This window comes from Mustela nigripes, chromosome 7 (assembly GCF_022355385.1).
Source record: "Mustela nigripes isolate SB6536 chromosome 7, MUSNIG.SB6536, whole genome shotgun sequence".
Taxonomy (NCBI): domain Eukaryota; kingdom Metazoa; phylum Chordata; class Mammalia; order Carnivora; family Mustelidae; genus Mustela; species Mustela nigripes.
Genome location: NC_081563.1, coordinates 17,937,210 through 17,961,529, shown reverse-complemented (window position 1 = coordinate 17,961,529; position 24,320 = coordinate 17,937,210). Strand labels below are relative to the sequence as shown.

At 37.1% G+C, this 24,320-nt stretch overlaps 1 protein-coding gene across 2 annotated transcripts in view; it reads left to right on the top strand.

The window, feature by feature from the left end:
- ATAD2B (ATPase family AAA domain containing 2B) overlaps positions 1-24,320 on the top strand; it is a 150,123-nt gene that overhangs the window by 10,205 nt on the left and 115,598 nt on the right. For both annotated transcript variants that reach the window (XM_059405214.1, XM_059405213.1), the window contains exons 2-4: positions 15,504-15,655; positions 22,279-22,328; positions 22,684-22,837. In XM_059405214.1, coding sequence (XP_059261197.1) covers positions 15,504-15,655; positions 22,279-22,328; positions 22,684-22,837 — 356 coding nt within the window. The remainder of the gene's footprint in view (positions 1-15,503; positions 15,656-22,278; positions 22,329-22,683; positions 22,838-24,320) is intronic.

Genomic DNA, 24,320 nt, shown 5'->3' with positions numbered 1-24,320 from the left:
AGGGGCTTGATCTTATGTCCTGAGCTGAAATCAAGAGTTGGATCCTTAAGCTACTGAGCCACCCAGGCGCCCCGTTCTTTCTAACTACATGCTATTTAACATATTCTGGTAATGTTCCACCTTCCTATCTGTATTGTCTAGAATTTTAGTTCTGACTTTTTTTTATGGGTATAGGTACTTGTTCTTTTTCTTTAATTTGTTGTTTTTTCCAGTAGGAATAATTTTTTTAAGGTATCAATTTGATTATCTTTTTATATTTCATATTATCATCTTTTATTTGTCTTCTTTGTGAATACTTCCTCCAAGAATATTTTTAGTTTGGGACTTTTTGTGAAAAACTCTCTGCAGCATTACATGGCTGAAAATATTTTCATGATGCTCTTTTATTAAAATAAAAATTTGGCTGAATACAGAATTCTAGGTTTAATACTTAAAGAATATTACTTTATTGTCATCTTGTATCCAGTGTTACTCTTTATTTATTTATTTTCAGCATAACAGTATTCATTATTTTTGCACGACACCCAGTGCTTTATGCAGTCCATGCCCTCTATAATACCCACCCCCTGGTACCCCAACCTCCCATCCCCCCGCCACTTCAAACCCCTCAGATTGTTTTTCAGAGTCCATAGTCTCTCATAGTTCACCTCCCTTTCCAATTTCCCCCAACTCCCTTCTCCTCTCTAACTCCCCATGTCCTCCATACTATTTGTTATGCTCCACAAATAAGTGAAACCATATGATAATTGACTCTCTCTGCTTGACTTATTTCACTCAGCATAATCTCTTCCAGTCCCGTCCATGTTGCTACAAAAGTTGGGTATTCATCCTTTCTGATGGAGGCATAATACTCCATCGTGTATATGGACCACATCTTCCTTATCCATTTCGTCCGTTGAAGGGCATCTTGGTTCTTTCCACAGTTTGGTGACCGTGGCCATTGCTGCTATAAACATTGGTGTACAGATGGCCCTTCTTTTCACTACATCTGTATCTTTGAGGGTAAATACCCAGTAGTGCAATGGCAGGGTCATAGGGAAGTTCTATTTTTAATTTCTTGAGGAATCTCCACACTGTTCTCCAAAGAGGCTGCACCAACTTGCATTTCCACCAACAGTATAAGAGGGTTCCCCATTCTCCACATCCCCTCCAACACATGTTGTTTCCTGTCTTGCTAATTTTGGCCATTCTAACTGGTGTAAGGTGATAGCTCAATGTGGTTTTAATTTGAATCTCCCTGAGGGCTAGTGATGATGAACATTTTCTCATGTGTCTGATAGCCATTTGGATGTCTTCATTGGAGAAGTGTCTGTTCATTATTTTCTGCCCATTTTTTGATATGATTGTTTTGTGTGTTTTGAGTTTGAGGAGTTCTTCATAGATCCTGGATATCAACCTTTTGTCTGTACTGTCATTTGCAAATATCTTCTCCCATTCCGTGGGTTGCCTCTTTGTTTTGTTGACTGTTTCCTTTGCTGTGCAGAAGCTTTTGATCTTGATGAAGTCCCAAAAGTTTATTTTCGCTTTTGTTTCCTTTGCCTTTGGACATATCTTGAAAGAAGTTGCTGTGGCTGATATAGAAGAGATTACTGCCTATGTTCTCCTCTAGGGTTCTGATGGATTCCTGTCTCACTGTTGAGGTCTTTTATCCATTTTGAGTTTATCTTTGTGTATGGTGTAAGAGAATGGTCGAGTTTCATTCTTCTACATATAGCTGCACAGTTTTCCCAGCACCATTTATTTTTATTATTTTTTTAAAGATTATTTATTTATTTGTTTGACAGAGAGAGATCACAAGTAGGCAGAGAGGCAGGCAGAGAGAGAGAGAGGAGGAAGCAGGCTCCCCGCTGAGCAGAGAGCCCCATGCAGGACTCGATCCCAGGACCCTAAGATCATGACCCGAGCCGAAGGCAGCAGCTTTACCCACTGAGCCACCCAGGCGCCCCCCCCAGCACCATTTATTGAAGAGACTTTTTTCCACTGTATATTTTTTACTGTTTTGTCAAAGATTATTTGCCCATAGAGTTGAGGGTCCATATTTGGGCTCTCTACTCTGTTCCACTGGTCTATGTGTCTGATTTTATGCCAGTACCATACTGTCTTGGTGATCACAGTTTTGTAGTAATGCTTGAAATCAGGTAGTGGATGCCCCCAGTTTTATTTTTGTTTTTCAACATTTCCCTCTTGAAGTTTGATGTTGGTATGATTCTTTTGTAGGTGTTCACGCTCTTTTGAAGCTTATAGTTTTTTTTTTTTGTCTTTGTGCATACATTTTGCTAATTTTATTTTATTTTTTAAAGATTTTATTTATTTGTCTCAGAGAGAGAGAGAGTGAGAGCGTGAGTGTGAGCACAAGCAGGTAGACTGGCAGGCAGAGGGAGAGAGAGAAGCAGGCTCCCCACTGAGCAGGGAGCCTGATGTGGGTGTCGATTCCAGGACCCTGGGATCATGACCTGAGCTGAAGGTAGCCACTTAACCAATTGAGACACCCAGGTGCCCTGACATTTTGCTAATTTTAGGCATCGGTTTTTCCTTTACCCTTTTTTGTCAATCTTAGCTCTTTTATTCTGCAGTTTTTCATCTTTTTAAAATTGTGGTCAACTTATTTCACTTCATTTAATTTTAATTTTAATTTTTAAGTAATCTCTACGTCTAACGTGGGGCTTGAACTCATGACCCTGAGATCATGAGTTCATGCTCTCTTTTTTTTTTTTTTTTAAAGATTTTATTTATTTATTTGATAGAGATCACAAGTAGGCAGAGAGTCAGGCAGAGAGAGAGAGGGAAGCAGGCTCCCTGCTGAGCAGAGAGCCGATGTGGGACTTGATCCCAGGACCTCGATTGAGGTCATGACCTGAGCCGAAGGCAGTTGTTTAACCAGCTGAGCCACCCAGGTGCCCCCAGTTGCCTCAGTTTATTATTTCTTAGTAATAATTTAAAATGATCATTTCTTAAGTATTACTTCTGGGACTCTCATTATTCAGAAATTGGCACCTAGAAAAATTTTGTCCCTAAATTTATAATTAAGCAGACTGTTTTTAAGGGCTTTTGATGGCATACTGGAGAAATTTACGAGTTACCTTTTTGTTTTTTTAAAGATTTATTTATTTATTTGACAGATTACAAGTAGGCAGAGAGGCAGGCAAAGAGTGGGGTGGGAAGCAGGCTCCCTGCTGAGCAGAGAGCCTGATGCGGGGCTCGATCCCAGGACCCTGGGATCATGACCTGAGCCGAAGGCAGAAGCTTTAACCCACTGAGCCACCTAGGCGCCCTGACAGTTACTTGAGTAAACAAGAAACTTACAGTTACTTAAGCTACTTGGTGTTCCAAGTAGCTGTCTTCTGTTGACCATTTTGGTTTGATTTCATTTTCTTAAGGCTGTAATATTCCATATGTAATATGTAATATTCCATATATATAGATGCATATTTATGTGTATATATATACCTACATATGTTCATATGTATACATCTATATATATATGCATCTGTATATATATCTCTCTCTATATATCCCACATCTTTGTTCATTCATCTATTGATTGTCATCTGAGCTCTTTCCGTAGTTTGGCTATTGTGAACATTGCTGCTATAAACATTGATGTCCCTTTGGATCACTACATTTGTATCTTTGGGGTAGTGCGATTGCTTGGTTGTAGGGTGGCTCTGTTTTCAAATTTTCGAGGAATCTCCGTATTGTTTTCCAGAGTGGCTGCACCAGCTGAGTATACAGTTATTTAGAAGTGGCAGTTCAGTTGAAAGTGGAAATTTTCTTTCTTTCTTTTTTTTTTAAGATTTTTATTTATTTATTTGACACGGGGGGGGGGGGAGACAGTGAGTGAGGAACACAAGCAGGGGGAATGGGAGAGGGAGAAGCAGGCTTCCCGCTGAGCCGGGAGCCTGATGTGGGGCTTGATCCCATGACCCTGGGATCTTGACCTAAACCGAAGGCAGACGCCTAGCCACTGAGCCACCCAGGTGCCCCTCTTTTTGTTTTTTAAATTCCTTTTTAAAAAAGTAATCTCTACACACACTTTGGGGCTTGAACTCATGACTCTAAGCTCAAGAGTCGCAGGCTCTCCTGACTGAACCAGCTAGGTGCCGCAGGAAATTGTCTTTCTTAACATTCTTTAATGTCGTTAATTGAGTAACTCTGTGTACCAGATAGACGCTGAAGATAAAGGAGTATGTAAGACTCTAGGTCTTAGCTCTTTGACAAAATATTTTTTTTTTTTAAGATTTTATTTATTTATTTGTAAGAGAGAGAGAGAGTGAGAGCGAACACAGGCAGACAGAAGGGCAGGCAGAGTCAGAGGGAGAAGCAGGCTCCCTGCAGAGCAAGGAGCCCGATGTGGGACTCGATCCCAGGACGCTGGGATCATGACCTGAGCCGAAGGCAGCTGCTTAACCAACTGAGCCACCCAGGCGTCCCTCTTTGACAAAATATTTCATTTTTATTTAAAAATTACGAATTAGAAAATAAAAAAAATTATGAGGGGTCCTTGGGTGGCTCAGTTGGTTCATGATTTCAGGGTCCTGGGATCAGGCCCTGCATCAGGCTCTGTGCTCAGCAGGGAGTCTGCTTCTCCTCCCTGTGCCCTTTCCCCTGCTTGTTCTCTCTCTCTCAATAAATAAATATTTATTTATTTGACAGAGAGAGAGAGACATCACAAGTAGGCGGAGAGGCAGGCAGAGAGAGAGGAGGAAGCAAGCTCCCTGCTGAGCAGAGAGCCCGACCTGGGCCTTGATCCCATGACCCTGAGACCATGACCTGAGCTGAAGGCAGAGGCTTAACCCACTGAGCCACCCAGACACCCAATAAATAAAATCCTTAAAAACAAGTAAAATAAAATCTTTAAAAATATTATGAAAGAAGTATCTCAAGCAATATGGAAGTGCACAGAAAAAAAAATGCCCTTCCCCTCCTTCCCTAATCCTCCAGTTCATTTTTCCTAGTGATAACTTCTGTTAAAGCTGATGCTCATCTTTCCAGACCATGGCATATGTGTTTATGGGTGATTTATATGTGTGTCTTTTGAACAGATGGAATTATAATCTATATATTATTTGATAGTAAACTGTGTATCATGTAAATTTTTTCATATTAGTCCTTCTTTTGATGACTTTATAATTTTTTTGTTGTGTCGTTATACCACTTATGTAACTGTTCCCTATTGGTACACAGGTTGTCATCGTGTTTTTTTTTTTTTTTTAAAGATTTTATTTATTTATTTGAGAGAGAGAGACAGTGAGAGAGAGCATGAGCGAGGAGAAGGTCAGAGGGAGAAGCAGACTCCCCATGGAGCTGGGAGCCTGATGCGGGACTCGATCCTGGGACTCTGGGATCATGACCTGAGCCGAAGGCAGTCGTCCAACCAACTGAGCCACCCAGGCGTCCCTGTCATCGTGTTTTTAATATTCTAAATAATGTAGTAGAAAATGCCTTTTTTTAAATAGGTGAAGTGGAATTACTGGATTAGAAGCATGTATCTTTTAAATTTCTATAGATTTTCCAGATTATTCTCTAAATAGGTTAAATCAGTATGCATCCCACTCCCCAATACTCTCAGAATTGCTGAATTTTTATATATAACTTTTACTGGCTGATATAAGGAGTTAGGCTTTAACTTTCTTTCTTTCTTTTTTTTTTTTTTTTTAAAGATTTTATTTATTTATTTGACACAGAGGGAGAGATCACAAGTAGGCAGAGAGAGCTGGGGGACGCAGGCTCCCCGCTGAGCAGAGAGCCCGATGGAGGGCTCCAACCCAGGACCCTGGGATCATGACCTGAGCCAAAGGCAGAGGCTTAACCCACTGAGCCACCCAGGTGCTGCAGGCTTTAACTTTCTTGAAGAGCAGAGACTGTCTTGTCATCAAGTATTTTTAGTATCTAACACAGTAGGTGCTTAATAAATTTTGTTTGTGAAAGAAATGAATTTGCTAAACAGAATTTAAAAAAAAAAAAGATTTTTTTTTATTTGACAGAGTGGGAGAGATTGCAAGTAGGCAGAGGCAGGGGCGGGGGAAGTAGGCTCCCTGCTGAGCAGAGAGCCCAAAGTGGGGCTCGATCCCAGGACCCCGAGATCATGACCCGAGCCGAAGGCAGAGGCTCAACCCACTGAGCCACCCAGGTGCCCCTAAATAGAATTTAATAAGCCTATGGAGTTATATTAATCCTGTAAGGCCAAGCAAGTGCCCTTACTTGAGAGTTTATCTGCCGTCGGTCTGTAGATAACGTTTGTAACTCCTGACTACCTCAGCTGGTTCTTCTAAACAGTCTTAAGGGGTGAATAGTATTTTTTAATTACAGGGGTAGTGTTGCTATATAAGACTGGTCCTGTCCAACATTTAAGTGTGTGGCATTTTTCTGTACCCATGTCTCTTTCTTATTCATTTATTTATTTATTTTTAATGTGTTATTTATTTGAGAGATAGAGGGAGAGAACAGAAGCAGGGGGAGGGGTAAAGGGAGAGGGAGAAGCAGGCTCCTCACTGAGTAGGGAGCCCAACATGGGGCTTGATCCCAGGATCCTGAGATCACGACCTGAGTCGAAGGCAGATGCCCAACTGACTGAGCCACCCAGGTGCCCCTCTTTCTTATTTTAAGTAATGTATTTTCAGATTGAAAATTATTTTCCACTAAGAAAAATATATCTGAAATTATAGTAGACTGTTTCTGTATTTTTTACACAGTTCCTCAGCTCATTTCTATATATTTTTATCTCTTTGTATATCCTTTTATATATTTGTTCACGTTTAGAAATCTTAAACTAGTAAGCCATTGCTCTTGGGATATGTGAGGAAAATTTAGGATCTTTTGTGAGTCTGAAGTTTTAGGACTTTGTTGGAATAGCATTGGCTCTAAGCAAATAAATAGCTGTGTGAGTTTGTTTTCTGCAGTCATGGTAACTGCTGAAAGAAAAACTGACTGCTCTTCTAAGCTTTCTCATGAAAGCAGGAGTACTTATTTTGAAAAAAGGTAGATAAAAGGACTGTGTTATATAGGAAACTGGAAAAGATTGATTGTACTCATATACTTTTTGATCTAAGCTGGGTGATAATGTTCCTATTTTGTTTATTTCTTGTCTCTTTGAGGATCTTGTTCTCATCAGTTATCTTACTCTTTAAAATTTTATCTCATTTATTTATTTTTTAGAAAGATTTTATTTATTTATTTGCCAGAGAACACAAGCAGGGGGAAAGGCAGAGGGAGAAGCAGACTCCCTGCTGAGCAGGCAGCAGGATATGGGGCTCCATCCCAGGACTCTGGGATCACAACCTGAGCTGAAGGCAGACAGTGAAGACTGAGCCACTGAGGTGCCCCTGAAGTTTTTTTAAATTCTCTTCTGTGGTTCCTTCTATTTAGAAGAGACCATGTAATTATTTATTTATTATAATTATTTTATAGATTTTATTTATTTATTGGACAGAGAGAGAGACAGTGAGAGAGGGAACACATGCAGGGGGAGTGGGAGAGGGAGAAGCAGGCTTCCTGCTGAGCGGGGAGCTGGATGCGGGGCTGGATCCCACGACCCTGGGATCATGACCTGAGCAGAAGGCAGATGCTTAAGGACTGAGCCACCCAGGTGCCCCCGTTTTTTATTTTTTGTCTTTATCATTTTATTTTAAAGATTTATTTATTAGAGAGAGCGTAAGAAAGAGAGAAGGAGAGGGAGAGAGAATCTTAAGCAGATTCCACACTGAGTACAGAGCCAGTTGCAGGGCTCCATTTCACGACCGAGGGTCGGGACCTGAGCCAAAACCAAGAGTTGGACGCTTACTTAACTCACTGTTAATGTAAAGAAAAAAAGAATATAACCAAGTGTAACATTAAAAAATGAGAAAATCAAGGAAATAAGTGAATTAGCAAACCATCAGATTAATCTGAGGCTTGATGACAGCCTCATGAAGAGCTGTGGAAGTAGAAAATAAGAAACTTACTCTAGAAAGGAGAATCACTGAGAATTATTGACACCAGCATTCAAATAAGCACAATAACCCAGATGCCTCTTTATCTTAAAAGAGAAAATTCTTGGGGTGCCTGGTTGTACCCAAGTGCACATGACTCTTGATCTTGGGCTCATGAACTAGAGCCCCACATTGGGAGTAGAGTTTACTTAAGAAAAAAGGGTGCAAAAAAAAAAATAAAAAGAAAAAATTCTTCCCTTACTTTTTTGACTTTGTAACCTCTTTAGACTATTGTCTCATTTCTTTCTTCACACTGACACTTCCTGTAATAGCTTTTTAGTCATCAATTGTATTTTCTCACTGCTCACTCAGTCCTTCACCTGGCAATTTCTATCCTGCATTTTGGAGAATTTGCCCTATCAGAAGTTACAGTGATATTCTAATTACTAATACACAGGTTTATCAGCTTTTTTCCCATTAAGTCTTTTTGGAACAAACTTCCACTCCCCTTTTTTAGTGAAACACTATATATTTTTCTCTTAATTATATAAAAGCTGTCTGCTCTTTGATTTAAGGTAGGCCTTTTTAAGATTTTTTAGTTCTGTTCTCTGTTTTTTCATTCTGTATGTTACCTATGATCCATCTTTTAAACATTTTAAAAATATTTTGTTTATTTGAGACAGAGTGAGTGCCCACACAAAACACCTGGGGAGAGGGAGAGGGAGAAGCAGACTCCCTGGTGAATGTGGTGCCCACGTGGGGCTCCACTTTGGGCTCCACTTGGGGCTGGATTCCAAGAGCCTGAGATCATGACCTGAGCTGAAGTCAGATGCTTAACCAACCCAGGCCCCCTTACCTATGATTCTTCTATAATCATGTCATATCTATCTCTAGTACTCACCTCACTCTGTCTCAGAGCTGTATTTCCCACAGCCTGATAGACATCTCCCTACATTGCTGGCTAGAATTCTAAACCTAACTTTTTGAAATTAGAATTCACCATTACACTTCTTCCTTTAACATCTCTCTCCTGGATTCCCCTCCATTCCCACTAAAAAATAACCACTTTCACATCTGCAATTATTGTGCTTATTTGAATGCTGGTGTCAATAATTCTGTTATTCTCCTTTCTTAGAGTAAGTTTCTTCTTTTCTACTTCCACAGTTCTTCATGAGGCTGTCATCAAGCCTCAGATTAATCTGATGGTTTGCTATTTCACTTATGTCCTTGATTTTCTCATTTTTTAATGTTATACTTGGTTATATTCTTTTTTTCTTTACGTTAAAACCCAAGTTCTAGATTTCTGATGAATTCCCCTCTGGGCAGGAAGTCTTCCCTAAAAATTAAAGCAGTATAAATTCTTCTCTGCTCTATTATTCTCAGGTTCTTTTGGCTAGTTTTATGAAATTTGTGGTAGAATAGTGGCCAGTATTTTTAGTAGCTGATAAGTATGACTTAAGAGACTCTAAGACTCAAGGAGAAAATGATTCTTGCTAATTGGAAAAATTAACAGTTTTTAAGGTTAGAGTTTAGAGTAAAAAGTCATTTAGGTGGGAATGACTTTATGTTGTCCTTGTACTTTTATTTTCTGGGCATTTGACCCTATTACTATGATACTTCTTTTGGAAGTTATCTCATCTTTGAATCATGTTCTTTGTGAACATCTGATCATTCTTTGTTCTCCATTATCGTATTTTAACAAAACAAAGTCCACATCATTTATGATATCTTTGTTCTTCTCTACTGACAGTTACCATTTTTTGTTTTTGTTTTCAGAGAATTATGTACTTCTATTATGGTATTTACTGTAATATGCCATATATCGACATTGTGACTGTCAATGCCATAGATTGTGTATTGAGTTCAGGTAGTTCTTAATCTTTTTTACTGTTGTCCTCCATGTCTTAGGTACCTAGTAGGCTCCTCAATAAATGTTAAATTATTCCCTAGTCTGAGATGCCTTTCTTACTCATGGATTGTAATCACTCTGACACAAATTGCTAAATGGCTGTGGGTAGATTGCATAATCTTTCTTAAGTATCTTTGTTCTGAAACTGGCAACGCCTTCCCTCAAAGGGTTAGGTTATAATTACCTAGTAAAATGCTTTGAAGATGAAAAAGTTAATGTTGAGCATTATGATCATCCTATTAAAGGCTACTGTTAGTACACAGGTTTTGTAGGTAAAAGCTTTCCCAAAGCTTTAAGTTAATTAAATGGTGCTGAAGTAATTAATTTCTATGTATTTACATTTTGGTTTTTTGCTTTACTTAAATCCCTAGATTTCTTTGGAGGGAAGGAGCTTTTTGTGATGTTACTTATTTTAAGATCTCTGTCATGGAGCCAAGTCCAAACTGAAACCCTACCATGATAAGAAAAAGACAACAGAATAGTGCAATAGTAGGATGATGTGACTCAGATACTTAAATTATATTATATGCTAGAAGTCCTCAAACTTCTGGGTACTAAGAATCATTCGGAGGCCCTTGTTAAAAATATTCCAACTCCAGAGATTTAGTTTAGCAGGTTATGTTTCTTTAAATGAGAAATCAGGTGATTTCTGATTCAGTTAGTATGTGAATAACACTTTGAGAGACACTCCTGAATGGAACTGAAAAAAGCTAGTACAATATGAGAAGACCTGAGATTAAGGGTTGCACATTTTACCAGCTGAGCCAGCCAGGAGCTCTGGAAAATATGGGTTTTGAGGGGTGAGTGGTAGGATTTGGTTAGGAGTAATGCTGACCAGGACTGTCTAAATTGGTGAAGTAGTTCACAGGTTATCAGTTTCTGTATTCACAAACATGCCTTAGTGTAGAATACATGACATTGCTTCCTCAGTGACTGCTTGTTGAGAACATTATAATAATGCTTTTCAGATATTATGTGCACAAGAGTCATCTGAGGATCTTGTAAAGAAATGTTTTCTGATTGGATACTGGGGCAGGGAACACATTTGGAGTGACAAATGTAGAGTAATCAAGTCTTGGATGAGTAGTTGAATTACATGACCTTTAAGATACACATTAACCTTAGCGTTTTATAAATTTCTTAGGTGGAATGTTGGAGATAATAGAGACCTATTGTATATTAGGAATGGCAGGACCTAATATTTTTTTCCTTAGTTCTGTCACTCCTTTCGTTAGCCATGTGATGTTGGGCTAGTTAATATACTCCACTAAAGAGTGGGGATTAGAGAAGGTAAGAGCCTGAGGAAGTGAAATTTAGTGCAATTTTAAGATTTACTATTTTAGAGTGAAAGAGGGGAGGGACAGAGGGAGAGGAGGAGAGAGAGAAGCAGACACCCTACTGAGCGCAGACCTGATGCAGCTTGATCCCACAACAGATCACTACCTGAGCAGAAATCTAGTAGGTTACTTAACTGAGCCACCCAGGTGCCCTAAAGAAGTACATTTTTAAAAAGCACTCATTTGTTAAGTCAGTAAGCATGTTTATTGATAAAGTACTATTATATGATTGAATTGCATTCCACATAGTTTATCTCCCTCTACTGAGGATAGATTGGAAGTAGCTAACCAGTTTTTCTTGGAAATTTAAAGTAATAAGTGATGCTATATGTTATACAACTAACATGTTTATTTTCTTTAATTATAGACACTCTGATGTTTGAATATCTAGTAGTTTTTAGTTTTTGTGTTTTTTAGTGCGAATGTGGTCTCGTGACTTTAAAACTAGCTCTTGGCAAATTGTATTACACTACAAAATTAGAAATTGGTCTTTCTGTAAGAAATTTTTTAGTAAGTGAATGTTAAATCTATAGGTTATACTTGGGTATGTTTAAACATATACAGTGTTAGAAGTTTTTGTTGGTTTGTTTTCAGGTAAGCTCTAAGTACAACATGGGGCTTGAACTCAAGACCCTGAGATCAGGAGTCACATGCTCTACCAACTGAGCCAGCCCAGCACCCTTATTACAAGTATTTCTTAAGTTTGTTTACTAATGGCTACATTTTGACTAGTTATTGTGTAACATACTTGTCTTGCTTTGGGAAAGTAGAATTTAGAAGTGCATTTATGAAAAGGATAATTCATTTTTATTTTTTCTTTTTTAAAAAGATTTTATTTATTTATTTGGGAGAGAGAAAGAGCGAGAGAGAGAGTACTTACAGGCTGTGTAGGGGAAGAGGCAGAGGGAGAGGCTGAGCTCCCCTGCCTGAGTTGGGCTTGATCCAAGGACCCTGAGACCATGACCTGAGCCAAAGGCAGATGGTTCACCGACTAAGCCACAGAGGTGCCCCTGAAAAGGATAGTTCTTACGCTTTTCTTAAATTTCTAGCATAAAAGGAAATAAAACTTTAATATATTTATTTGGTAGCATATAGGAAATGATCATGTATACCTTTGAAATACTGATCTGTAATATCAAGTGATGAAGTATTAGCATGTGAATTAAATCATCTCTAAAGTAAAGGTTAATCTTCCCTGTGCTCGCTCGCTCTTTTTTTCCCCCCTGTGCTCTCTTACTTCCCCAACATCCAAAAAATTAAGTGGTAAAGAGGAGGGCTGCTGTGCAGATACTGACATTTCTGTAGTCTGAGGACATGTGGCTGGGGAAGAAATAATGGAAATGCAATGGAAGGAAGTCTCTGGTTGAGAAATTATTTATTTTTTATTTATTTTTAAAGAGATTTTACTTGTTTATTCATATTCAGAAACAGAGAGAGAGAGGTAGAGGGAGAAACAGGCTCTCCAGTGAGCAGGGAGCCTGATGTGGGACTTGATCCCAGAACCCTGGGATCATGACCTGAGCCAGAGGCCGACACCCAACCATCCGAGCCATCCATGCACCTGAGAAATTAGTTACTTTTAAACAAATTAACTAATTTGTTTAAAAAAGCAAATAAATAAATGTATTGAAGATAATGGAAGCCATGGTTCTTCCTGAAGAGCTTACAAACGTGAAAGGGGAAGTCTAGAAAGAAATTTAAGGCATGGAATTAGAATTAGAAGCCTTGGTGTACACATGTATGTTATTATTTATGCACAGATAAAGAAATAGGTATGGATGTGTAGATTTATGTTTATATTCATATATTTCTTAGCTGTCTGTGCTGAGAAGACTCAGTAACAGTGAAAGCCCAGTAACAATGAGCGCACTTAATGCTCACATCTTGGCTTCTTTCTTCCTTTCTTCCTTTTTTCTTTTTTAAAGCTTTATTTATTTGAGAGAGAGCATGTATGTGTGCACGACTGGGAGGAGGGACAGAGGGAAAGAATCTTCTGGCAGACTCCTGACTGAGCATGGAGCCCAACAAGGGGCAGGATCCCATGACCCATGAGATCATGATCTAAGCCGAAACCAAGAGTCAGAGGCTTAACTGATTGAACTGCCCAGCCGCCCCAATTTCTAAATACTATTCTTGATTTAAAGGAGTCAGGGCTCTTTAGAGAAATGACTAATTCTAGAGTCTGGGAGGGAAAGTGTAGGGTGAGTTTAGAGATTTTTTTTGTGTCAGAAAACAAGGAAGTTGGGACGCCTGGGTGGCTCAGTTGGTTGGACGACTGCCTTCGGCTCGGGTCATGATCCCGGAGTCCCGGGATCGAGTCCCGCATCGGGCTCCCAGCTCCGTGGGGAGGCTGCTTCTCCCTCTGACCTTCTCCTCACTCATGCTCTCTCTCACTGTCTCTCTCTCTCAAATAAATAAATAAAATCTTTAAAAAAAAAAAATAAAAGACAAATTTCAAAAAAAAAAAAAAAAAAGAAAACAAGGAAGTTCACAAAATGATGGGATAATGTTGAAAAGGGTACTGGAAACACTTTGAAAGGGCCCTCAGTTGCCAAATCTTGTGTAAATTGAGCAAAAAAAATAGAGTAATGGATTATAACCTGTAGTTTAAAATAAGAATCCATGAGTTAATACTGTTAAAATTAATGAGTAAATGAATTGGGCAAGGGGATGGAGGGAAAGCTCTTTAAAGTAAAACCGGGGTGGGGGGTGTGGCCTGGATGGCTCAGTCGTTGAGCCTCTGCCTTTGGCTCAGGTCAAGATCCTAGGGTGCTGGGATTGAACCCTGCATCAGTTCTCTGCTGAATGGGAAGCCTGCTTTTCCCTCTCCTACTCCCCCTGCTTATATTCCTCCTTTTACTGTCTCTCTGTCAAAAAATAAATAAGATTAAAAAAAAAAAAAAAGTAAAATGTGACTAAAAAATGTAGAAGGACTGATAGGATTAGGTAATCACCATCACAGTGGTATTGGGTGAAAACAAAAAATAGTCAATGAATGCTAATGGCTGGTGGGTGGAGGCTTGGTGAGGAATAGGATATTGGTGAATTAGCAGAATAATTCCTCATTAAATCTAATCATACACAAAGGGAAAAATAGTGACTTTATGGTGGAGAAACCTGGCACATACCAGCTTGACCAGGTGATCAAGGTTATACCTAATGTTGGGTAAGTAAAGTATAGACAGTATCATTTCTGTGTATTTTTTCCCCAAGAATGTATGGTCTGAATTTGGTTATGAGTAGTGTCAGACCCACAGTCAGGGTCATTTTAGAAACTAAAGAGCTGTACTCTTTTTTTTTTTAAGAGCTGTACTCTTTATTTATTTTTATTTTTAAAAAAGATTTTATTTATTTATTTGACAGAGATCACAAGTGGGCATGACCTGAGCTGAAGGCAGAGGCTTTAACCCACCAAGCCACCAGGCGCCCCTCAACTCTAGTTTTAAAGAACAAATTGCTAACACATTCAGAAATAACAAGCAGGGACAGAAGATAGACTGTTAACAACTCAAAGTTTAGGAGATTTTCTTAAATTGGAATTGGAGCAGAAAAATGGAATTTTGGACTAGTTTTGGTGGATAGTAGGTACACCCTTTTTTTTTTTTAAATGATTTTTAAAAAAGATTTTTATTTATTTATTTATTTGGCACAGAGAGAGAGAGATCACAAGTAGGCAGAGAGGCAAGGCAGAGAGAGGGGGGAAGCAGGCACCCCGCTGAGCAGAGAGCCCCATGCGGAACTCGATCCCAGGACCTCGAGATCATGACCTGAGCCAAAGGCAGCGCGGCTTAACCGGCTTAACCCGTTGAGCCACCCAGGCACCCAAGAGCTGTACTCTTTATAGTCAAAGGCATGAAAGATGGGGGAAAGCTAAAGAGCTATTCCAGATTGAGGATGGCAGAAGAGATCTGATAACTGAATATGATATATGTTCTTGGATAGGATGCTGAACCTGGATCAAATAAAATTTGAATGTGAATTGGCTCTGTGTTGTATCAGTGTTGACTTCCTGATTGGAAGGGTTATATGATGGTAATGTATCAGAGTTATCTTTTATGGGATGTATGCACTGGAGTATTTAGGAGAGAATGAGGAATCATGTCACAACGAGATACATATGCACATTTTTTCTGTAGGCTTGAAACTATTTTAAAATAAGAAACTATATACTTTCCTGATTATAAATGTAATCTAATTCCCTTGTTTCTGTATTTACAGATTATTACATTTACATACTTGTAGAGTGATTCATTCAGTAAATACTTATTGGTTGAATAAGTACTGTACTTTATCAAGAATGTAGGAATTCTATGTTTTAAGAGGAATAATAAATTTTTAACTGTCTTTCAGAAAGCTGAAGTTGATGGTAGTTTAAGTGATAGCCATGTGTCTCCTCCAGCCAAACGCACTTTGAAACAACCTGATTCTGTTTGCAAAGACAAATCAAAATTGCGAAGTACTGGTCAGCGAGAGGAATGGAACATACCAACTGGACAGGCCAGGTGAGGAGTGAGAACCCATCCACTGTTTTTTCATGAATTATCTGATAGGATTGAGGGCTCATATTAATGCTAATTTTCTTAAATTGTAAAGCCACTATTATCTAGAAATACAAAATTTTAAACTTGTTTTATGATTTTGTATGTATTTTCTCTAAATAGCACATAAAGTATATTTGCTATGTAAAGATATTTAGTATATAATAGAAACTATTATTACTAAATAATAAGGATTTCAGTAGGTCTTGAATATGTGTACATCTTTATACTCCTGAAAGTTTTAAATAAAGATATTTGGTTAGAATTATATATTTATTTGAAAATAAAATCTCCCTTTTCTAAAATTATTAAATATTACCCTTGAATTGATATACTGAAATGTAATAAAATAAAAATTAACTTTTAAAGAAATCTTTTCATTTGTCTGCTTGTTGTCAGTTTAAATTTGGTTTGGTTCAGTATGTATCAGGAAAATTTACTTTTACACACTTACCAAAGTAAATAGTAATAGTTTAATGTAGATAAAAAAGGCACACACACAGAAAGGATTTAAACTTTGATCTCAGAATTTTTAGCTTCTCTTTTGTCCAGTCTTTAACGTAGAAGTGCTGATGATGTGTTGACTACAAACAAAAGTGAAAGGGAAATCCTTTGGTTTCCTTCCTCCTTGAAGTACTTAAAAATTACTTGGTTTTCTATGTGCACATAAATTCTGGGTACTGTTACTCTTTTTTATTTTTTATTTTATTATTTTTATTTTTATAAAGATTTTATTTATTTGATAGAGATCACAAGTAGGCAGATAGGCAGAGACAGAGGGGGAAGCAGGCTCCCTGCAGAGCAGAGAGCCTGACCGGGCTCGATCTCAGGACCCTGGGATCATGACCTGAGCTGAAGGCAGAGGATTTAACTCACTGAGCCGTCCAGGCGCCCTGTTACTATTTTTTTTTTTTTTTAGATTTTATTTATTTATTTGACAGACAGAGATCACAAGGGCAGAGAGGCAGGTAGAGAGAGAGAGAGGGAAGCCGGCTTCCTGCTGAGCAGAGAGCCCAAAGTGGGGCTCAGTCCCAGGACCCTGACATCATGGCCTGAGCTGAAGGCAGAGGCTTAACCCACTGAGCCACCCAGGCGCCCCCCCTGTTGCTCTTTTTCTAAAAGATATTTTTAAAAAGATTTTTATTTATTTGAGAGAGAGAGCACAAGCATTGGGGAGGGGCTGAGGGAGAGGGCAAAGCAGATTCCCCACTGAGCTAGGAGTTCTTTGGCCAAGGAGATCATGACCTGAACCAAAGGCTGATGGTTAACCATCTGAGCCACCCAGGCGCCCCTGGATACTGTTACTCTTTAATGAAAAAAAAAAAAAAAAATTGGGGGGTTGTATAGACTTTGATAGGCAGTATACATTTTCTAGTCCTTAAAGTCTTTTACCTATTTCAGTATGTTCCAGAAGATGCACCATTTTACTCTAAGTGTTTTATTTTGTATTGTCTGGGAGCTAAGTAGGAAAATCTTGAATCATAGCCTGTTGATCTTTCTTTTCCCACACTCATTCATCTGTTTTATACAGATCCAGGTCACTATAATGATGTTACTTAAAATGAGTACTGCCCTTTAATTATACTTCTAGACTTGATCTACCTGTTGTAATCTGTATCCTATATTTATTAAATGAATGAATCAGGTGGCCTTTTCTAGATAAATGTTTCTTAAAAATGTTCTTTTAGTGTCAGAGTTTAATCTTTCACTGTAAGATAATTTTAACAGTTTGAATATATAATGGGCACTTGATTTTCTTCATCTTAGCCACTCAGAGGCCTTTGTGTAAATTGATCTTGATTATGTCTTTTTTATAAAAAAAGTGCCTCAAAAACTTTTTTTTTTTAAGATTTTTTATTTATATATTTGACAGAGAGACAGTGAGAGAGGGAACATAAGCAGGGAGAGAGGGAGAGGGAGAAGCAGGCTCCCTGCCGAGCACGTATCCTGATGTGGGACTTGATCCCGGGACTTGATCCAGGGACTCTGGGATCATGACCCAAGCCAAAGGCAGATGCTCAACGACTGAGCCACCAGGCGCCCTCAAAAACTGTTTTGGGAAGAAAGTTTTGCTTCCATTTAGGTGCCTTAGTGTGATACTCCTTTTTTGAAAAAATAGAGTATATTTTGAATAAAAAGCTCAAGAAATAATGAATACTAATAATGTATTTATATTTTGGTAGAAGAATAACAGTTTAAAAGTTTTTTGAGTTAAATTTTCATCTAAGAATGCAAGTGCTACACTGTTAGAATGTTTTTGTGTTTTGTTTTTTTTTAAGATTTTATTTATTTATTTGACAGAGATCACAAGTAGGCAGAGGCAGACAGAGAGAGAGGGAGAAGCAGGCTCCCTGCTGAGCAGAGAGCCGGATGCGGGGCTTGATGTGGGGTTCGATCCCAGGACCTTGAGATCATGACCTGAACCGAAGGCAGAGGCTTTAACCCACTGAGCCACCCAGGCGCCCCTGTTTTTGTATTTTAGATGACTTGAAAAGAAGATACCATTTGACCTATTAGATTCAACAGAATTGAATTTTGAGGGAGGCTTGTAGTTAAAAAATTTTAGATTTTGAGGTAGTATAAATACAAAAATCAGGATTTATATGGAAGCTTGTATTTGTTTTTAATGTCATGAGACTGAGAATCCCGATTCCTTTATTTTGGTTATCTAAGGTCTTATGAGGATCTAAAGTAAAATTATTAAGGTTCTTTTACAAAAGTACTTTGTTACAGATGTAATTCATTTGGGGGAAAAGTGAATATAGGTAAGGATTAGTATTCACTGAAAAATAATGAATCCTAAATGACTTTGTAAAGACTACTAAATTTTAATTTTTTAATTTTTAAATTTTTTCCAGAGAGAGAGAGAGATTGATTGATTGAGTATGAGCAGGTGGGGAGGGACAGAGGGGGAAGGAGAGAGAGAATCTTTTAAAAATTAAATTAAATTTTATTTCATTTTTAAAATTTAAATTCAATTAATTAACATCATGTAGGAGAGAGATAATCTTAAGCAGGCCAGTGCAGAGCCCAAACAGGGCTCAATCTCACAACCCTGAGATCATGACCTGAGCCAAAATCAAAGAGTAGTACACTTAACTGACTGAGCCATCCAGGTGCCCCAAGACTGCTAAATTTTTTAAAAAAATTACTGTTGCTTGGTGAAATCACTTTTCTTTTGAGAGCTCGTTAATCGGATGAAGATAGAAGTAAAAGTGGAACTAGAATTTTGAAGTTTTCATAAATGATTTGAAATAGATCATGAGTTTTCTTTTTAGGGAGAAATCTGGGCTTATATTTAAAGGCTCAAGTTTATCAACATAATTATTTTTTATAAAATAAGGATATTTTTGGTTAAAAATTTTACTATATATTCTTTATCTTATATGTAGAAATTCACAAATATCCATCCATGCTAGCCTAGATAGATGTCGTAGCTTATAAATATTTTGAGTAAATTTTTGTCAGCTGATACTTACTTAGCTACTATACATTTATTGAACTGGGATGCTGTGTATGTGTGGGCACATGCACATGTGTCTGTCTTTCTGTGTTGTTGGAGGAGGCACCCTAAAGAATGTGACATGCATTTAATGTCTCTAGAATAATAGAAACACATCCCATAAGATATAAACAAAATTGAATCTTTGGTAAGACTAACTGTACACTTAAATATAGTATGTGTGAAAATTTTGTTTTTTTGGCCAGATGAGAGAATAATAAGGTTAGGCAGAAACGTAACCACTTGTTAAACCGCTGAGGCACATTAGAATTGTAGGTAGTATTGGTTAAGGTCTTTCCAAACTGAGGCTTTTCCTGAAATGAAGTTTAAAACCCCTAAGTCACTAAATGCCTTGGATTTATGTGGGAAAGGGAGAATAAGTAATGATTGCTAGTAGCCTCATACTGCATTTCATTGGTAATATGCTCCAGATAACTAAAGGTGTGGAAAATTCTTTTTTTTTTTTTTTTTAAAGATTTTATTTATTTATTTGAGAGAGAGAGTGTGAGTGAGGGATGGAGGGGGAAGCAGATCCCTTGCTGAGCAGGGAACCCAATGCAGGGCTTGATCCTGGGACTCCAGACATGTCCAGGATCCTGCGACTCCAGGGTCATGATTCAAGCCGAAGGTAGATGCTTAACTCAGTCACCCAGATGCCCCAAGGTGTAGAAAATTCCAACATGATAATCATCTAATGTAAAAGTAATGCTGCCACCACTTAAGAAATTTAGGAAAAAAAAAAAAGAAAATAAATACAAAGTTTAGGAAACATAGATACAGGGAAATATCCCCCACCTACTTCCCTTTTTAAAAATAAACAAAGACTTCATAATCATAAAAGATTTATTGGAGCTTTCATTTAAATAGTGAAGTCACCTAGTTACATTTTAAGTGATTAACTTTTGGGAACATTGATTTAAGAAACTTCTTTAGAGGGGCGCCTGGGTGGCTCAGTGTGTTAAGCCGCTGCCTTCAGCTCAGGTCATGATCTCAGGGTCCTGGGATGGAGTCCTGCATTGGGCTCTCTGCTCAGCAGGGAACCTGCTTCCCTTCCTCTCTCTCTGCCTGCCTCTCTGCCTACTTGTGATTTCTCTCTCTGTCAAATAAATAAATAAATAATCTTTAAAAAAAAAAAAAAGAAAGAAACTTCTTTAGACATATATATTATTGTATAGGCAGACCAGTTCTTAAAATCCCAGTATTTTTTTCTCTTTCCATACTCAAGTGTTTAATATTATGTCTCTTTTTTGTTGTTCTTCGTCTTTATAAAGAGAAATGTTAATGGAAAAAGGATGACAATAATATATGATTCTAAGATAATTGGTTTAATTAAAGAATAAGTTTTTATTTTTTCTTTTAAAACCGGTATTTCTTAAGCAACAAAATAAAAGCCAAGTAAGCATTATCTTCTTCAGAGTAACAAAAAGCTTATTGTGCTGTTTTTCTAGGGATGTTGCTATTGTTCAGAAAAGTTTTAGATTTCTTTTGTAGAGTGATTTCAGGGTTGGCATCTTAGGTTTTTGAATAATTTATGTACAATTTCAGTGGTTTGGTTTTGCATGCACTAAAATTCACTTGGAACCAAGACATGTAAATAAACTGATCAAACTGAGTTAGTATTATGTTGGGTCCAAAGCCAAAGTATATTTATGAAGTAGTAAAATTGACTTTTCTGTGTGGTTTTAAGTGACTTCTAGAAAATTTGTTATGTATAATCTTCCAAGGAAAGATATGTTAATACACCAATTTCAGTTACTTTATCTTTACTTTGTATACAAAGGTGCTAAAAATGAAATACTTTCCAAGGGGTAGCATATTAGAATGAGATAGTTTTGTTGTTTTCTGGGGGCAAAGGGGACTGGAGTTTTTTGTTTTTGCGTTTTTGACAGTGTACATATAACAGTTTGAGTTTTTGTGTATATTCTTTAGTCATCCTAGCTCTGACCTTTTTTAGGCAAGGGCTTTTATAATCAGGATTTAATACTTAACATTTAAAATTTAGCATGAGGAGTGCTGGAGTAACCCAAAACGTTAGAATATTTTAGTTAAGAAAATTTGTACAAATAGGAGTGGACGATATAGGCTTCCAGTTATGGAATAAGTAAGTCATGGGGATGTAAGGTATAGCATGGGGAATATATAGTTAGTCAGTGGTATTGTAATAGCATTCTGTGATGACAGATGGGAGCTACACCTGTGGTGTGCACAGCATAATGAATCATGGAGTTACGCACCTGAAACTAATGTAACATTGTGTATTAAGTATAATTCTATTAAAAGAAAATTTTGTGCAGATGATATAGATAATAGGAGATAATCACATATTTACTATTTTCTAAATGAGCCCTTTCCCTTTTTTTAATTTTTGAAAATGATAATCATTGGGTATTTAAAAACTACCTTAGTAAGTTTACATCCACAGTTCTTTTATTATGTAGCAATTTAGGTTTTTTTGACTTTCTGATAATACAAAAGCATACTGTGAATTTTTTCAAGTCTTCATGTTTTGATGGTCATTTAAGTATCTCTTACTGAATTAACATTTACTTTCCTTCACCTAAAAGGGAGAATTATACAATGACTATTTTGAGAAATTAGCTATTCTCATTTGTCAGGTTAGAATGTGTAATAAAATATTTTGGAGAAATTATTAAATGGTATTGCTGTTCAAGGACTTTATTTTTCCTACAGTTTATTGTTTGAATAAATTTGTCATTGTTTGATTTTTATTTTCTTAACCAAAACCAATAATAAATGTCTGTGACCTTTGCTGCTGCTTATATCAGTTAACTTTATGGTACATGTTGAGCTTCAGCCTCTCTGGAATTTATAGAGTTGAAGACAGAGTAAATTCAGTTTATAATCTGTTATTAAAGCTTTTCTTGAAGTAATGAAATGAGTCATTGCAAGTATATGTTATTAATTGGTATATTACCAATCTTAGAGTAAAATAATGTCATCTTTACTCTGAAAAAAGTAATATTACTGACATTTTAAAGATTAAAATGATTCCACAAGTATTGCGTTTCTTGCTTCTTTAAATGAATGTTGATGTGTTTGCATATTAAATATAATTGTGTTCTAGGTTAACTTCTCAGCCTGGTGCTACATTACCAAACGGACATAGTAGCTTATGTGAGTATTCTGTTATGAAACTGGTTAGTATTGAAATTCTTACTCATGTTGTTAGTAAGTGTTAAAGTGGGGTAAAATTTACTAGTATGTTCAGCATATAGTTGGAAATGACTGGATTTCCATGTCATACTGAATACTTATGTAATTGTTAAATGTTGAGAAATCAGTACAAATGAAATTATTTAAATTACTGTGACAGATTATAAATAGTTATCAAAATTTTAAGTTATTGGATATTAAAGCCATATAAGAGGTTATGTTAAATTTTTATACTCTTTTAAAAGTAATTTTTGATGTATCTTTTTTTTCTTTTCATACTCCGTACTTTGAAATGTAAATCTCTCTCTTCTTGTAGCCCTTCGAAGCCATCCCCTTCGAGGGGAAAAGAAGGGAGATGGGGACCTTTCTTGTATAAATGGTGACATGGAAGTCAGAAAAAGTTGTCGTTCCAGGAAAAACAGATTTGAAAGCGTGAACCAGAGTTTGTTATTTGATCAACTAGTAAATAGGTATGAATGCTTATAAACAGTTTAATTTAATTAATTGATTTAACAGATTTTAAAATTTCAAAGTCAGATTTAAAAAAAAATCAGTCATTTTTAAGCTAGTTATTTATTTATTTATTTTTTAAAAGATTTCATTTATTTATTTGACACAGAGAGAGAGGTCACAAGTAGACAGAGCAGCAGGCAGAGATGGGGGGGTAGCAGGCTCCCCGCTGAGCAGAGAGCCTGATGTGGGGCTCGATCCCAGGACCCTGAGATCATGACCCAAGCTGAAGGCAGAGGCTTAACCCACTGAGCCGCTCAGGTGCCCCCTAGTTATGTTTCAAAAAATAACTTAAGCACTGACTTAATAATAAATGCAATTATTATTATTTTTTTATTTTTTATTTTTTAAAGATTTTATTTAATTATTTGACAGAGAGAAATCACAAGTAGATGGAGAGGCAGGCAGAGAGAGAGAGAGGGAAGCAGGCTCCCTGCTGAGCAGAGAGCCCGATGCGGGACTCGATCCCAGGACTCTGAGATCATGACCTGAGCCGAAGGCGGCGGCTTAACCCACTGAGCCACCCAGGCGCCCCATAAATGCAATTATTTTAAACTTAATTTGAATTAATAGTGGTTAGCAATAATTTATCAGTTTCTAGTCCATTTACAGGATTTAGTAGTTTATGTGATGGTTTAATTTTTCTCATCCTTTTTAAGTTTATGCATAAATAATATAAAAAATTTTATTCTCTTTACTCTTACAGTTTTTTAATATTTGCTAATTAACAATTGTTTCTGAGTTTTCAAGCAACATTAATTTCCATTGTTGATGTGTAGTAAGTAACTTTTCTTTAGTCAAGATTTTGAATTAATGGTCTTTTGAGACTGGGTATATGGGAAACAGTGAATGAGCCTAGCAGATTGCTCAGTATCTCCATACAGTGAAATTTTACTCTTCTCAGATGATAAATTATCCTTCTTAATCCTTGCAGTGATCAAGAGAGAGGGGAGGTCAGTGTAATCCCTGTTTTATAAGAGAGGAAATTATATTCTATACTGGTAATGTCAAATTCAAGTATTAGTTATTATTTGTTAAGTACTTTGATCATTATCTGGACAACACAGTAAGTGGTATATAAATGTGTTTAAAAGATAAAATGTGGTTCAGCCTGCCTGTGCTGGCATGCTCTCTCTCTCTTTTTCTGGCAAATAAATAAAATCTAAAAAAAAAAAATAATATTAAAAGATAAAATGTGGTAATGTGAGCCTTTATTTCGTGGAGGTCAGTGTTTTCTAATTTTTAAAATTACCTGTTCAGTTAACTTAATGTAGGTTTTAAACTTTTTTTAACTAGGCTCCATGCCCAGTGTGGAGCCCAACACAGGTCTTGAACTCATGACTCCGAGATCAAGACCTGCGCTGAAATCAAGTCAGATGCTTTACTAACTGAGCCAGACAGGTGTCCCTGGCTTTAACCATTTTTTTTTTTTTTTTTTTTTTT